Raw genomic sequence first — 13,717 nt, 5'->3', positions numbered from 1 at the left:
CAGGGATCTATTCAGGATCACTCTTATTTATTATTTATATTAATGACCTGGCTGCAGCATTGTCCTTCTTGCTCCCAGTACTTTTTGGCAATTTATTTCTCTCACATATTAATTTCTCTGTACTAATGGCTAGAGCTAATTCGGATCTAGGAAATATTTCCAAATGGTTCAAATTAAACAAATTATCTATCAATGTCAAAAAATCAAATTTTATCATATTCACATCAAAAAATTGTAAATATAACTCATGTCTCTCCATTGGAAATTAAAAAAAAAAAACAAACCCAATTACCCAGGTCTCATCCACAAGTTTCCTTGGAGTCCTGAATGATGAAACTCGAAGCTGGAAGATTCATATTTGTTTTGTTTGGTGTTTGGTGTTTATTAACTCTTCATTATAACCTAATTTATCTGTACATCATATATTGCAATATCATTTGGGGATCTACTTATCCCACATACCTTCATAAGCTTTATATTTTGCAAAAAAAGTTTTGCAGAATTGCCACATTTAGCAGAAGCACTGACTACTCAGCCGCTCTCTTCAATCAGCTCAAGATCCTATCAATTTTTAACATAAACAAATACAAAACTTGTTTTTGTTTTCAAGATTTTGCCTGATTCAGCCTGCGTCGCTTCCCTTGCCTTGTAAAGCATTTTTACAGCCCAATGGTGATGTACACAACTATAATATGAGACATGCCAAATGGTTACACCTCTCAATGTTCCATACTGGGCTCTGTCAATTCTCTATTAGATAGGGGGGCAGCTATGGAACAGTTATATTCAAATCGCATTTCAGTCTACTTCATACTACTCTAAAGAATTTCAAATATAAGCTTAGGACCTGTCTGATGAATTAAACTTAACTATTCAAACTGATCATATCTGACTATAATTGGCCTTTCTCTCTTTCATGAGGAGTTGACTCAACATACGTGTGCTTCAGTATGCGTGTGCACACATTCACATGCATGCTCACACACATGCCAAAACACACACATTAGAAGTCGTTGTTTTATTTATGCTAACTATTTTATGTTTGCTTTTTCATCCTATGGTTGGTTGTTTGCTTATTTTTGTGGATTACATGACTTTTGTATTTGCTTATAATGCGTACTGAGGTGAGATTCCTTCTATAAGCCTCTGGGGGTTTTCTAAATCTCACCTGCACAATTTGCTTCCTCTCATTTGTTGTTGTGTTTCTGCTATTTTGTTTTAAAAACAAAATAAATAAAATAAAAAATAAAAATAAAAAAACAATCTTGATTTTTTGCATGTAGCCTAGACATTTTAACAGCTTGTGGTTTTACTTTTGTGATAAACTGGTGGTCCAACTCATTCTGGAAAAAGACATGGCTGTCTCTCCCTCTCTTCAATCTTGCAGTAGTACAGTATATTTTTTGCTGGACTGCAACAACAGTTATAAACGCAATTGTCTACCACTTACTGACTGACTGAGTGACTCCCTTACTGGGTGATGAAGCTACACCATTGGTTGGCCCAAGCTAAGTATCCCAAAATGCATTTCACACCAACCAGCAGCAGTGGCGGAGATTAAGGGACACCTTGGTTGTAATTCATATTTCAATAGTCCAATCACTGAGAGTCTCTAAGGGCTTTCCAATATTTTTTCAAAAATAATCTACTAGTATAAGGACTTAATGTTACTGTCCAGTCTTACCTTTGGGCAGCGTCTGTTGAGGGTCCGCTGGGAGTCAAAGTATGTAATGGCTCGGCGAGGAATGTCAACACTGACCAGCGACCAGTGGACCTCCAGATGGATGGGGATCAACAACAGATCCTTCTGAAAGATGTCAACCTGATAGAAGTATGACAAGAAGAGAGGAGGGGACAAAGTAGTAAAAGGAAATAATAATATGAGATAATAGAGTGAGTGAAGGCAGCAATGTTCCACCTAGCAGTTTTAATAGATGTAATTCAAGTTCAAGTTACACTTTATTTGTTGTTTGCACAAAATACGCAGTCATCTGTACTATGAAATACTTAGGATAGAGACTCAGGGACAGTACTGCAGGCCAAAGTAATTATACACAACAATAAGTTAAAGAAAGACAGAAAAACTACTATAGACAAGGAATTTACAATAGAACCAGTGTATATATAAATAGTGGGTGTTTGAGCAGAGTTATTAAATGCTTTGCTATGAGTATGGAGTATATATAAATTAAAGCAGTAATACAAATAATGCAAAGATGAGTGATGGAATGTGTAATAGATGTAAGCAGTTATCACAATAGTGCAGGGCATGAGTGCAAGGGCAAGAGATCTTAGTTTCTCTAGTAGCAGCATGAACATTAAGTAACATGTGCAGTGGGCTGCATATTTCAGGTTTTTACAGTTAAGTAGCCTGATAGCCTGGTGAAAGAAACTGTCATTGAGTCTCCTGTACTGCTTGCCAGAAGGTAGCATGGTGTGTTGGGTGGCTATGGTCCTTGGTGATCTTACGTGTCTTGCCAAGGCAATGAAAATTGTGAATATCCTCTATGGCAAGGAAGTTTGCCACCAGTTATGACATCTGCCAACTTTGCAACTTATTGTAGAGCCTGGTGGTCATGGGCGGAGCAGCTAATTAGTGATCATTCATTGATATTGGCATGAGAAGCAACAACAGAACAGTCGAGCTACAACCCTATGACTATCCCTTTGTCTTGATTATATGAATAGAAAAGGACGTATAGACAACATACGAACAATGACATTGACTATAATGCCTGGACTGCAAAAGGCTAACAACTATCAACTGATACCAGACAAATCTAAGAAAGATTTAGAAAATAAGAGGTCTCCGTTGGTAGGGATGGGGCATTCTTCTTTTGTAGCCCCATTTAATAGTATAAAATGAAAAGATTTACATAAAAACCTTATGTAGGGCAGTCTTGAAAATCCTGCTCAACGTTGTCACTGAAAAACAGTTCAAAGAATGGGACACCCACTTACATTTTTCGTCCACCGTTTGACTCCTTCATAGCCTTTTGTCCTTAGCTTATCATAAAAGAAGCTGTTGAAAAAGTGAACCTGAGGAAGAGAGGGAGAAAATTAAAAATAATGGTAGAAGACATAAGAGTTGTCAAAAAGGCTTATGCTGTGAACGTTCTCTTTATAATGTGATAAAACACCTCATGAACTCTTGCACAGCTGACAAACGTCTAATAGTAGGACTTTCGCAATAAAAAAGTAAAAAGGTGAACAATGTTTGAAGAACTGAAACTTGATGTATTACTTTTACCAGAAGCGTTTAACAAAGTATAAGTCACAAACTGTGTTACCGTTTACTGTCTCTTCAAACCTCTCCCCACTGATAAAACACAGCTTGTAATGGTCAGAAAGAAAAAAACAAACAGCTACTTCATAAATAAATAACTGTCTTCAGAGAAGCAGATGAAAGTACAAACACTCTCCAAAACTTAATCAGTGTTAAATCCATCAATAACAACATTCAGAGAGCAGTCCACTAAGAACATAAAATCTTATAATCTTGACCAGATGGCTGAACAATCAGCAACTGTTAGAAGTTTTGTGTTATTTTAACACTGTGGTGACCTGACAGTCTTACCTCCACCAAAATATTGGTAGTAAATTCGCAAGTAGGCTAGCAAAATCTTCGAAACTTCAATCTGCACACTTGTTGACATCAAATTTAATACTTCAAAGAAGAAGTAGTAAAGTGAATAAATGCACATTGTCCCTGAGCGATACATTTGACATCAATCATGACATTAATATGAATATTTTTCCAATATTGGATGCAAAAAATTTCATAAAATTATCAAAATATAATCATCAAAATGTTTTATACAATTAACTGTGTTCCACTGTTATGTATTAAAAGCAGCAAAAACCCTTAACATGCCTTAAACAATACCTTACATAACTTATTATGGTAGCTTTTTTATTAAAGATCCACTCCATACGTGTTCATATATATAGCATATAAAGAAAAACTCTGCTTGGAATAATAATGTCTTTGATACTGGTTTTCCACAAAAAAGTTCACTTAAGTGCTTAAAAATTCTTTAAATTACATCTCTTCCTTCCTCATTAAAAATCCAGAATCTATGAATATGTAAATATTTTTAATTAAAAAAAATTAACTGCTACAAGATGTCTCCTACTTCACTGAAGAAGTCCATTGTGTATGTACACACCTTAGACTAGACTTTTCGGTGAGCACAAAGAAACTTTCCTCTTTTGGCGGATTGATTTGAAAACACTTATCTCGTGTCTGCAATTATGCACAAACGTACAGTAACAGTCAAAAGTTTGGACACACCACCCCATTCTCTCGAACAAGAAGGTGTGTCCAAACTTTTGACTGGTGCTGTACAGCATTCTGCACAGTGAAGGTCAAACATTACAGTCAGGTAACAATAAAAGGAAAACATTCTTGAGTAGTTGTTTAACAGATATTTGTAAAATGATAAAGCAATGTAATCGGTAATCTGAAAAATTAATCAAACAAAGACAATTTACTGTGGTTTAAGGCCATGTATTTATTTACTTTGGGTAATAAAGTTAAATATATATAAAAGGTAAATACTCTCAAGTTTAACCAGTTGTAATAAGCTTATTAATCTTTCAGCCAATGATGGGATATGAAATGCTATCAGGCCGTATCCCTGGGGGCCTGCATAAACAAAGGAGAGAGCAACAGGGAGAGATATGGTAGCATGTACAGAGTAAGTGGTTAGAGAAAAAAAAATACAAAGTTAGGAGTTTGGTTCATTAATGGAGCATAACTGCAAAATTAGTTTGTTACCAGGTGCCTTGCCCCGAGTAGGTTGTTAGCTTGTTTACCATTAGTTACCCTTAGTAGTCTGACCATCATGTTTGCCTTTAGACCCTTTGGTTATCTCTGGGCATCAAGTGGGATTTTTTTGGCATTGGCCTTTGGAACAAATAAATTAAAAAAACGGAACTTGTGATGCATCGGTTGTGGATTTTTGTTCAGAATAGAACTGTCTGGTACTGTAAGTAACTGAACTACAACTCAAAAAGGCTCTGGTTAATGATTGTTGCATGGATTCACTACTTTGGGCTTAATACACTGAAACTGAAATTTGTATTTGGTTGTTGACTGATTTATGGTGACTAGGAAATGTTATTTTTGCATTTAATGATTTCCACCCCTTTGGCAGAAATCTTCAGCTTTTAGGGTTTAATACTAGCGAAATCATAAGTACCTGAGACCTGTTATCTGTGGTTAATGGCCTTTCCATTGTCATTCACTTAAAAGCACATAAAGATTTATTTTTCAGGTACTTTGCCATGCAAGTATTTAACTCACTTCCACCCGGCAATTATGTGGTTATACTAGTTTTATTTCCCTTTACCTTTTTGGTTGTTAATATCAATTTTAGACTGAGGCACCAGCAACCAGTACATAAACTGAAACGCTTGACTGTTTCCTGTAACCATATGACCACTTCTGGTGAATTGTTGTTCATCTCAACTAAACTAAAGCACAGTCTTCAAAATGGAAATAAAAGAGTAGTCCAGCCCCAAACTGCACAAATCCAAGTCACCCAACTGCATCTCACACACATTAGAACTTCAGCTATCTGCTCTACCAACATTAGGTTACTCCAGGCACAAGATCAAAAAATAAGATTGTACCATATATGACAAAATATTAAGCTGATCATCATGACAGCGGACACTCCACATCTCCTGTTCTACTGTCTGTGGAGAACCAGGTCAAACATGTAAAAATGGACTGCTCGAGCAATTTAGTATTGCAATTAAATAAAACAAGGGGAACTTACAGTAGAGAGATTTAAAGAAGAATGATCAAAGTCACTGCTGCAGAGGCTGAGATATCCTGATTTTTAGTTGCTAGTATGGGTCAAGCTCCAGAAATGCTGGATCTGCATTTCCAATAACACAGCTCATTCTTTAGACTTTATAACATCAACTTGCACAAGGACTGCAGATGAAAATTAGCCTTTTGGCTAAATCTGACACATTTACATGTTGTAAATTAATTAATGTGAGTTGTCCCTGATATATATTAATTAATTAATTAATTAATTTATTTATTTAATTTAATTAAGCATCCCCTTAAAATTTTATGTCCCTAATTCAAGCTGAGATAAACTAGATGACATCATTAGGGTTATATTACAGCTTGCCTCAGAGCCTCCAAAGACATTTAACAACTGTTCTCACTGAGTAGTACTACATGATGAGTTACCTGAAACACATGTGTAAAAATCAGTGGAAAGCCCTTAAGTGCGCCATTGTTATTTTGCTTTTATTGCCTTACCTTTTCTGGTACAGAGTCCATGACTAGGTCACCATACATGTTCATAACCTGAATAAAATAGAAACAAAGGAAGATGCCAAATGTAGAGAAACATCTTGAAAAAGGACACAATAACAGATCTGATCAGTGAGCAGTGATCAAACAAGGTGGTATTTAACCCATTTACTCAATTTGTCAAAAGATCATCTCTGCCATCTTAGATTCTTTCCTGAATTTCTAGGGGCTGAATCCATTTTGATAAATTTTGCTGGAGCTTGGTAAGAAGTCTTATAATTGCATTCATCTTAGCATGAAAAAAAAGAAACTGCTGCTGAAGCCCATCACTTGTCACTTCGGGGTTTCTTCGCAATTCGCACACACATTTTGGTTCAAGCATGATCTCTTTCATTTATCCTTCCAACTCGGGCCAATATGCCTTGGTATCGAGAGAGAGAGAGCGCGCACACAAGACAAAGAGCGAGCAAAACACCGTACACGAGAAAGAGCGAGACAGCATGCACAGGAGAGAGACCGAGGTGCATGTTGTGCACTACAATACATCATGGTAATAGAGCATCTCTGTGTGAGTTTAATAGAAAAAGGTATGTTTTTGACTGTATTCAAAATCATACATTTGGGTATATCTCAGGAATGACCAAAACCTGGTCCGTGGGCCACTATGGGGCCTCGGAATATTTACTACTGGGTCGCAAGGAAACTTTATGATTCAGCAAAAATAGCAGAATAATATTTTCACAACTTCATTGATTATTATAGGCTATTTTGGTGGTAAATGAAGCTGGGCTGCACTTTTCCTCATCACTTCCTGTCATGTCATGGCTGGAACACAGCTCTCACACTTGTTATCTTCACCTTTTATTGTGTGAATGCTGGAAGCACAACATATGTTATTCTACATTCTTCTACTGATGTGAATGCTGGAAAGCGTTTTTCCGCTCCATTCAAATGAATGGACGGAATGTTAAAATTTACCAATTTTTACACTTTTTCATGCATTTTCAACTCTTACTATTCATTCATACTTTACGCTACAAACTTCACTCAACGTCGAGATGTGCCACATCTTTCATACATTAAAGGTATTATTCAGTTTTCGAATCCCATTGAAACTTTTCAAAATATTTTAATTTGTTTGAACCTTAGTTATAATGGAAGTCTATTTGAAAAACATTCAAACCCACTCATCTTCAACATCTTACAAATCATTTATACATTCATACATTCATGTAGAAACTTCTTTAAATGGGTAACAAGTCTTGGGACTTAATCACATTGATTCAACATTTTCATATCATTCATATTTTTTACAAAATCACAGTTTAACTTTCATGAAATTTTCAGCCTTTCTCAGATTATTACATTTGTGTGTATTGTGCAGAATGTTCAGACCCAGAGTGAGTGAGTGAGTCACTCATGACATCATGCACTGTAGGCTCAGGCATAAACATTTTATCAAAGATCTTCAAGACATTATGATTTTACTCCCACAGCTTCCACTCTACAAGCACAATTTCTACATCTGGATGTAGACAAATTTGTCCTCTCTCATTCAATGTTACTTCTATTGAAATAGGACTCAGTTTTTGAATAAATCATCCAAAAAGGCAGAGTGCTGTCTAACGGTCTCATAGAGCCCAATGTTATCTGAGCTCATGATGGTGATAGATAAATTGTGACAGCTCCTTTATTTTAAATCATACAGACTAGTTCAATGTACCATCATTCAATGCGACTCCAGATCCCTTTAATATTATTAGAATGTCAGGGCTGCAAGCCTTATTTCCTATGAAAAGAAAAGTCTAAATATGGAAATCTGATCTTGCTTACTGTTTGCTGTGTGACATGTTAGCTCAGTGCAAAGCGTGGCTGTCTTACAAATATGAGGTAAGATTCCAGGGGGTAATATTACTTTTGTAATATTAGCTTTTCAATACTATTCAGCTATCCCGGTGGATTACTTTGTAACAGGAATGCAGTGTTTCTACTGATTTGTAAAGGCCTGTCTCTGAGTATTATAAAATTATAAACTGAGAACTATGAAATTACAAACATCTGGTAAGCCTTTAAACACATAAATCTATTCCTGGACGTCCTGGATTGTATTTCACCTTCTCATCAGTGCTTTAAACAACACACTCTCAACAACAAAGCCCTCTGCTCTGTTTTAATACAGGGTTTTTTTTTAATCTGAATCCCCACTAAGACACTTTTTCAACAGTAGGTGGCAGTATATTCATTCTATGCAAATCATCTGCATTATTTAACAATGCAAAGTTCTGCAACCATGGTGGTAATTAGCAGCATTCTTCATCAAAGTGTTAAGCCCACAATATTGAGATTGTGTACTGATGTACCTGATCGTTGAGCCAGTTCTGTCCATACAGAGTGCCCAGGTCATCCATGGTCAGAACATGGCGTTTGTAGTTGACTCTGAATGTTTTAGCCAGAGCTGATCCTGATGAACGCTGAAAGGACTGTATTAGGTGCTGGACCACTGCTTTCCTAATGAAGAACAAAAACACATGAGCCCTTTTCAGACATGGAATACATACCACTGCAGGCTTCATTTATCTGTTAAATGTGATGGCTTTTTGTCATTCAGACACTGATGACTTCATGACTTCATAATGTTCCTTAAAGATGATTTCAGAAGTGACATTTACAGAAAGAGACACTGCTCACGAGATATTTGGCATGGTTTGACTGGTGCATGAGGGTGAGCAAGGAGTAAGAGAGAGTCTGAGCGAGAGAGAGCAAGAAAGAGAGAATCACATCACTGATGGATTTTAAAACTTATTTTGCTGTTGAAGCCTTGATTAGTGATCACGAGGGATGCTCATCCCCTCTTTTCTCCATGAATCTGCAAATGAAAATTGAAAATAGAGCAAGGGTCTGTTGGTCTCATTATTACCATCGTAAGACGTTTTTTTTGTTTTTTGTTTTATACATCTGTATATAACATATACATGTTTTCATACATGTCAGATTTCTACACAGAGAGTACGTCCTAGAATTAGTTTGGTTTTAAAATCCAAGCACAGCACAGTGTCTCTCCTGCCAGCTGCTGAAAATTCGAGCGCTAAACATCAGCTTTGCTGCACTAAACACCGCAGCTGAGAACTGAGAGCTTGGAACAGGAAACACAGTTGCTCTGCATCACGCTGTCCTACCATCATTCCTCTCTGTTTCCATCACAGTTATGTATTTTGGTCATTTAGAGACAAGAATCTGTAAAAGTTTACCACCTGTCATGCTGTCACCCTTCATTACTCTGTGTATAATGATGTGGCTTAAAAAAAAAAAAGGGCAGCTATTTGACTGACAAAATGCGAGTGGACCTAGGGGCTTATCGAATGATGCGTCGACTCAGCAACTTTTAGGGTGCAGCCTTAATATAGATAGAGAATGCTTTCAGCTTTTCAAATCTGATTTCTACATTTTGAGGAAAGAGCTGCCTTCATCCATAGGTAGCATGTGAGAGGCTGTTTACTCATATTGAATAGCCCCAAGCTGAGCATATTTTCATACTGTAACACATAATAAGTATGATTCTTGAATCTTACAACACTCATTGAACATATTGTACAGATTGAAACATCCACTACAGAAATATAAAAACTGGAAGACATCAAGACTAAGACTGTTGGTAAATTATTTTGTTACTTTTACACTTATTTACTCGCCATTATTACTCTTATTTAAAAAAGAAAAAAAAGGAAAAGACCCAATCGAGTATATACAGATTCAACCTTAAAGATAGATCACTGTTGGAGATGTAACCATGTTGCAAGGAACCTTACACATAAACTATGGGAATGTCCAATAACTTAGAAGTACTGGCACCAGATACATAACTTCATTCAGGAGATAGTAGATGAAAACTTGGACTTGAGTCCAAAGTTATACTATTATAATGATTTGGAGGCTGTTGATTTACAACGTGTTTTGTTTTGAAGAAGTTGATGGCTCAAGGTTATGATAAGGAGCAGATTGAAATGGTAAATGGACTGTACTTATATAGCGCCTTTCTGGTCTTCCCACCACTCAAAGCGCTTTTACACTAAGAATCACATTCAGCCATTCACACACATTCACATGCTGAATGGTACAGGGGCTACCATGCAAGGTCCCAACCTGCCCATCAGAGGAAATGTAATCATTTACACACATTTACACACTGAAGCCACAGCCATCAGGAGCAATTCGGGGTTAAGTATCTTGCCCAAGGACACATCGACATGCTGAAGGAGCCGGGAATCGAACCGCCGATCTTCCGATTAGTGGACGACCCACTCTACCTCCTGAGCCACAGCCCCTCTGATTGTGATCAGAAGCTGATGAATTTATGTATTTTTCTTTCTCCTCTATTTATGTATGCTGAACATAACATGCCAGGGTATATATACTGAGCACGAGTTAATGTACTTGGGGAGTTGAGGCCTGAGATGGTTGTCTACACAACATCCTAGATAATGGAAAAATAATACAAGTCAAAAACTATAATAAGGCAAGTACGAGTATGAAAGATATGAGCAATTAATTCATTCATTCATTCAATTACGTTTCCTTCCAAGAGATTGAGTTGTGGATATGTTATGATATGTAGTAATATGTATGTATGCAAATGGGCACATATATACTGTATATGTATTGGCATGTATTGTATACAAATATATGCATGATTTATGTATTCCTTTTTATTTACTTCTATTGTTTCTTTGAATGTGGTTTTTGGTTTGCTTGTTTGTTGTTTTTTTAGTCCGTTATAAAAAGGCAAAATCAATAAAATAATATAGCCATAAGGGGCAATGAGCGGGGTCCAAGCAGATCGTGAGCATTTGGATGCTTGTCTCCTATTTAATTGACAAGAAGCAAAACTTTTGATTTTCTTTAAAATAATTCATCATAGTTATCACTATATGCTGATGCTCTGTTGAGGGATATAAATCTACTTTCAGAAACATTTGATGTGCCTCATAACCTTCAGTGAAGACATGTTTCACATGACTGCACTGCTATTTTGATAAAAATTGATTGGCTTGTATAATTGAAATGGATTGACACATCGAAATTTCTTTCACAACTTAAAATCAGTGAAGTCTGTAGATGATCCTAACCAAGTTTTGGGACAATTGGTCAAGCAGTTTCTGGCGAGATGGTGAGAATATGATTTTGAGAAAATTGAGTTAAAAAAAATTTCAGAGAAGAAGACTAGATGCAGGTGATTTGAGAGATTAAAATGATAAAACAATTTTGTCACTAGGTTTTCAAGATAATTGTGAAAAAATAAACTTGATTACTACAGCGTCACCTTGAGTGTCATTATATGTGCCTGAGTAGTGGGTGGAAATTGCAACCCACCTGTCAATTTTGGTTTTTCTAGGTCTTACGGTTTTTGCTGCACAAACACTTTTAGCAGAGAAAAATAATAAGGTTTATTTTTTAAAAGATCAGACCTAGATCTGTCTTATTTTAGTGGCAGCATCATTTAGGACAGATTTTTTGTATCTTCTGTGTTGAAAATTGTTTTTCATTTCACTCATGTTCCTGTCAAAATCATCAGTTTTCTGGCAAATTTGTTTTAATCTGTAAAACTGACTAAATGGAGGACTTTTTTAACAGTAAGTGATGATCAGACTCTGCCCTTGGTAAAGTATTTCTAGCATTAGGTTGATGTGTTTGTAGTCATAATCCATGGTAAATGACAGGAATTCAGAGCATGAGTTGAGGTATGTAAAAAATTACTCTAGCTGGGTCTTGGATCCTTTAAACAAACAAAACACATCATCCAAATACCTATTTCATAAGAATATATTCTCCTTGAAGCCATGATTTGAGTAAATAAACTTCTCTTCAAATAAGCCCATATACAAGTTAGACAATGAGGGTGAAAAGGAAGAGTGCAGAGCAGTTAAAGGGAATAATAACAAAACATTGGCATATACTTGAATCTGACTGTCAATTCAATGGTATATATATGTACTGAGGTCAAAGAACAACCTCAGTACATAAAAGAAGTAAAAACCTGGTACACTCATTTACGTCCTCTTCAATCAGCACCAGCCCAAGCTCCTATCCACAGCCCACACCTATCCCTGAGGGCAAACGTTGTTGTGGTTGTTGTCATCAGTGTAATAACACTTACCGTTGTAACAGTTTTAAAAATCCTTACACAGGTAAAGAGATCCCTATAAAAGGGATTATTTCATGTCACACTAAGTCGCTCATTTATCTTATCACTTACCACACATGGTAAGTCATATGTTGACTGTGAAAGACCACGTAAACCCTCAATCGCTCGGTCATGTCGACAACATCAGGAAGATCAGATCCTAACTGTCTGAGCATGCAGCACAACTCCTGGTACAGGCTCTCGTAATATCACGCATTGACTACTGCAACCCCTTAATGGCAGGCCTCCTTGCATGTACGTTCAAACATCTGCAGATGATCCAGAACGCAGCGGCACGGCTGGTCTTCAACCAGCCCAAAACAGCACATGTCACCCTGTTGTTCATATCCCTTCACTGGCTCCCAGTTGCTGCCCACATCAAATTCAAAATCCTGACACTCGCTTACAAAACAGCAACTAAAATGGTTCCCGCCTACCTGAAGTCCCTCATTCAGGTTTACACTCCCTCCCACTCACTACGGTCTGCCAATGAAAGGCGCCTCTTACCACCACCACAACAGAGCCATAAGTCACTAGCTAGACTCTTCTCTTCTGTAGCTTCCTGGTGGTGGAACAAGTTACCAAACTCTGTTCAATCTGCAGTCCCTCTCAATCTTAAAGAAAAGACCAAAGACCCAGCTATTTCACAAACACCTCTGCACTTGATGGACTGAAGGAAGAGAAAAAACAAAACAAACAAAAAAATTAAATAAATAAATACAAATTTAAAAAATCTGCTTCTATACAATCTATGCAGTCTATGCAATGCCTATCGGACTCAAACTTAGCTTTATGGCACTTATGTTGTATCAGCTCTCAGATGTACGTTGCTTTAGATAAAAGTGTCTGCTAAATGAAACTGTAAATTGTAAAGACAAGTAGAGCCCATTTCCTCTATAAGATATACTGGTATTGAAAAAGTCTCTCCAAGAGGAGGTGGATGTTTTACTTTCCAGGAGGGAACACTATTGGATCCACCGTTTGAGAACTCTGTCACTTCATGGATTAAATATACATTACAGTAGTGGACAATGGAGTGTTGCACTGGGCCTTCAATAGTCAGATTGATGACACCGCCACACATACACACACACACACACACTCACACACACATAGCGCACTTATCGCCAGCAACTAAAATGGAAACAGTATGCAAACTACATCATTAATTCCACATTAAAATAAGTCCATTACAAAATTGTCTTCCAACACCTGTTAACTCGCCTGTGCTCAAACCACCAGCTCAATAAGCTGAAACA

At 36.9% G+C, this 13,717-nt stretch overlaps 1 protein-coding gene across 5 annotated transcripts in view; it reads right to left on the bottom strand.

Annotated features, from left to right (window-relative positions):
• The window catches only part of senp3b (SUMO specific peptidase 3b), a 34,360-nt gene that overhangs the window by 7,901 nt on the left and 12,742 nt on the right, over positions 1-13,717 (bottom strand). For all 5 annotated transcript variants that reach the window (XM_042400723.1, XM_042400724.1, XM_042400722.1 and 2 more), the window contains 4 exons: positions 8,641-8,788; positions 6,287-6,334; positions 2,962-3,039; positions 1,685-1,822 (listed from right to left, as the gene is read on the bottom strand). In XM_042400723.1, coding sequence (XP_042256657.1) covers positions 1,685-1,822; positions 2,962-3,039; positions 6,287-6,334; positions 8,641-8,788 — 412 coding nt within the window. The remainder of the gene's footprint in view (positions 1-1,684; positions 1,823-2,961; positions 3,040-6,286; positions 6,335-8,640; positions 8,789-13,717) is intronic.

This window comes from Thunnus maccoyii, chromosome 22 (assembly GCF_910596095.1).
Source record: "Thunnus maccoyii chromosome 22, fThuMac1.1, whole genome shotgun sequence".
NCBI classification, from domain to species: domain Eukaryota; kingdom Metazoa; phylum Chordata; class Actinopteri; order Scombriformes; family Scombridae; genus Thunnus; species Thunnus maccoyii.
This window is presented reverse-complemented; position numbering and strand designations above follow the sequence as displayed.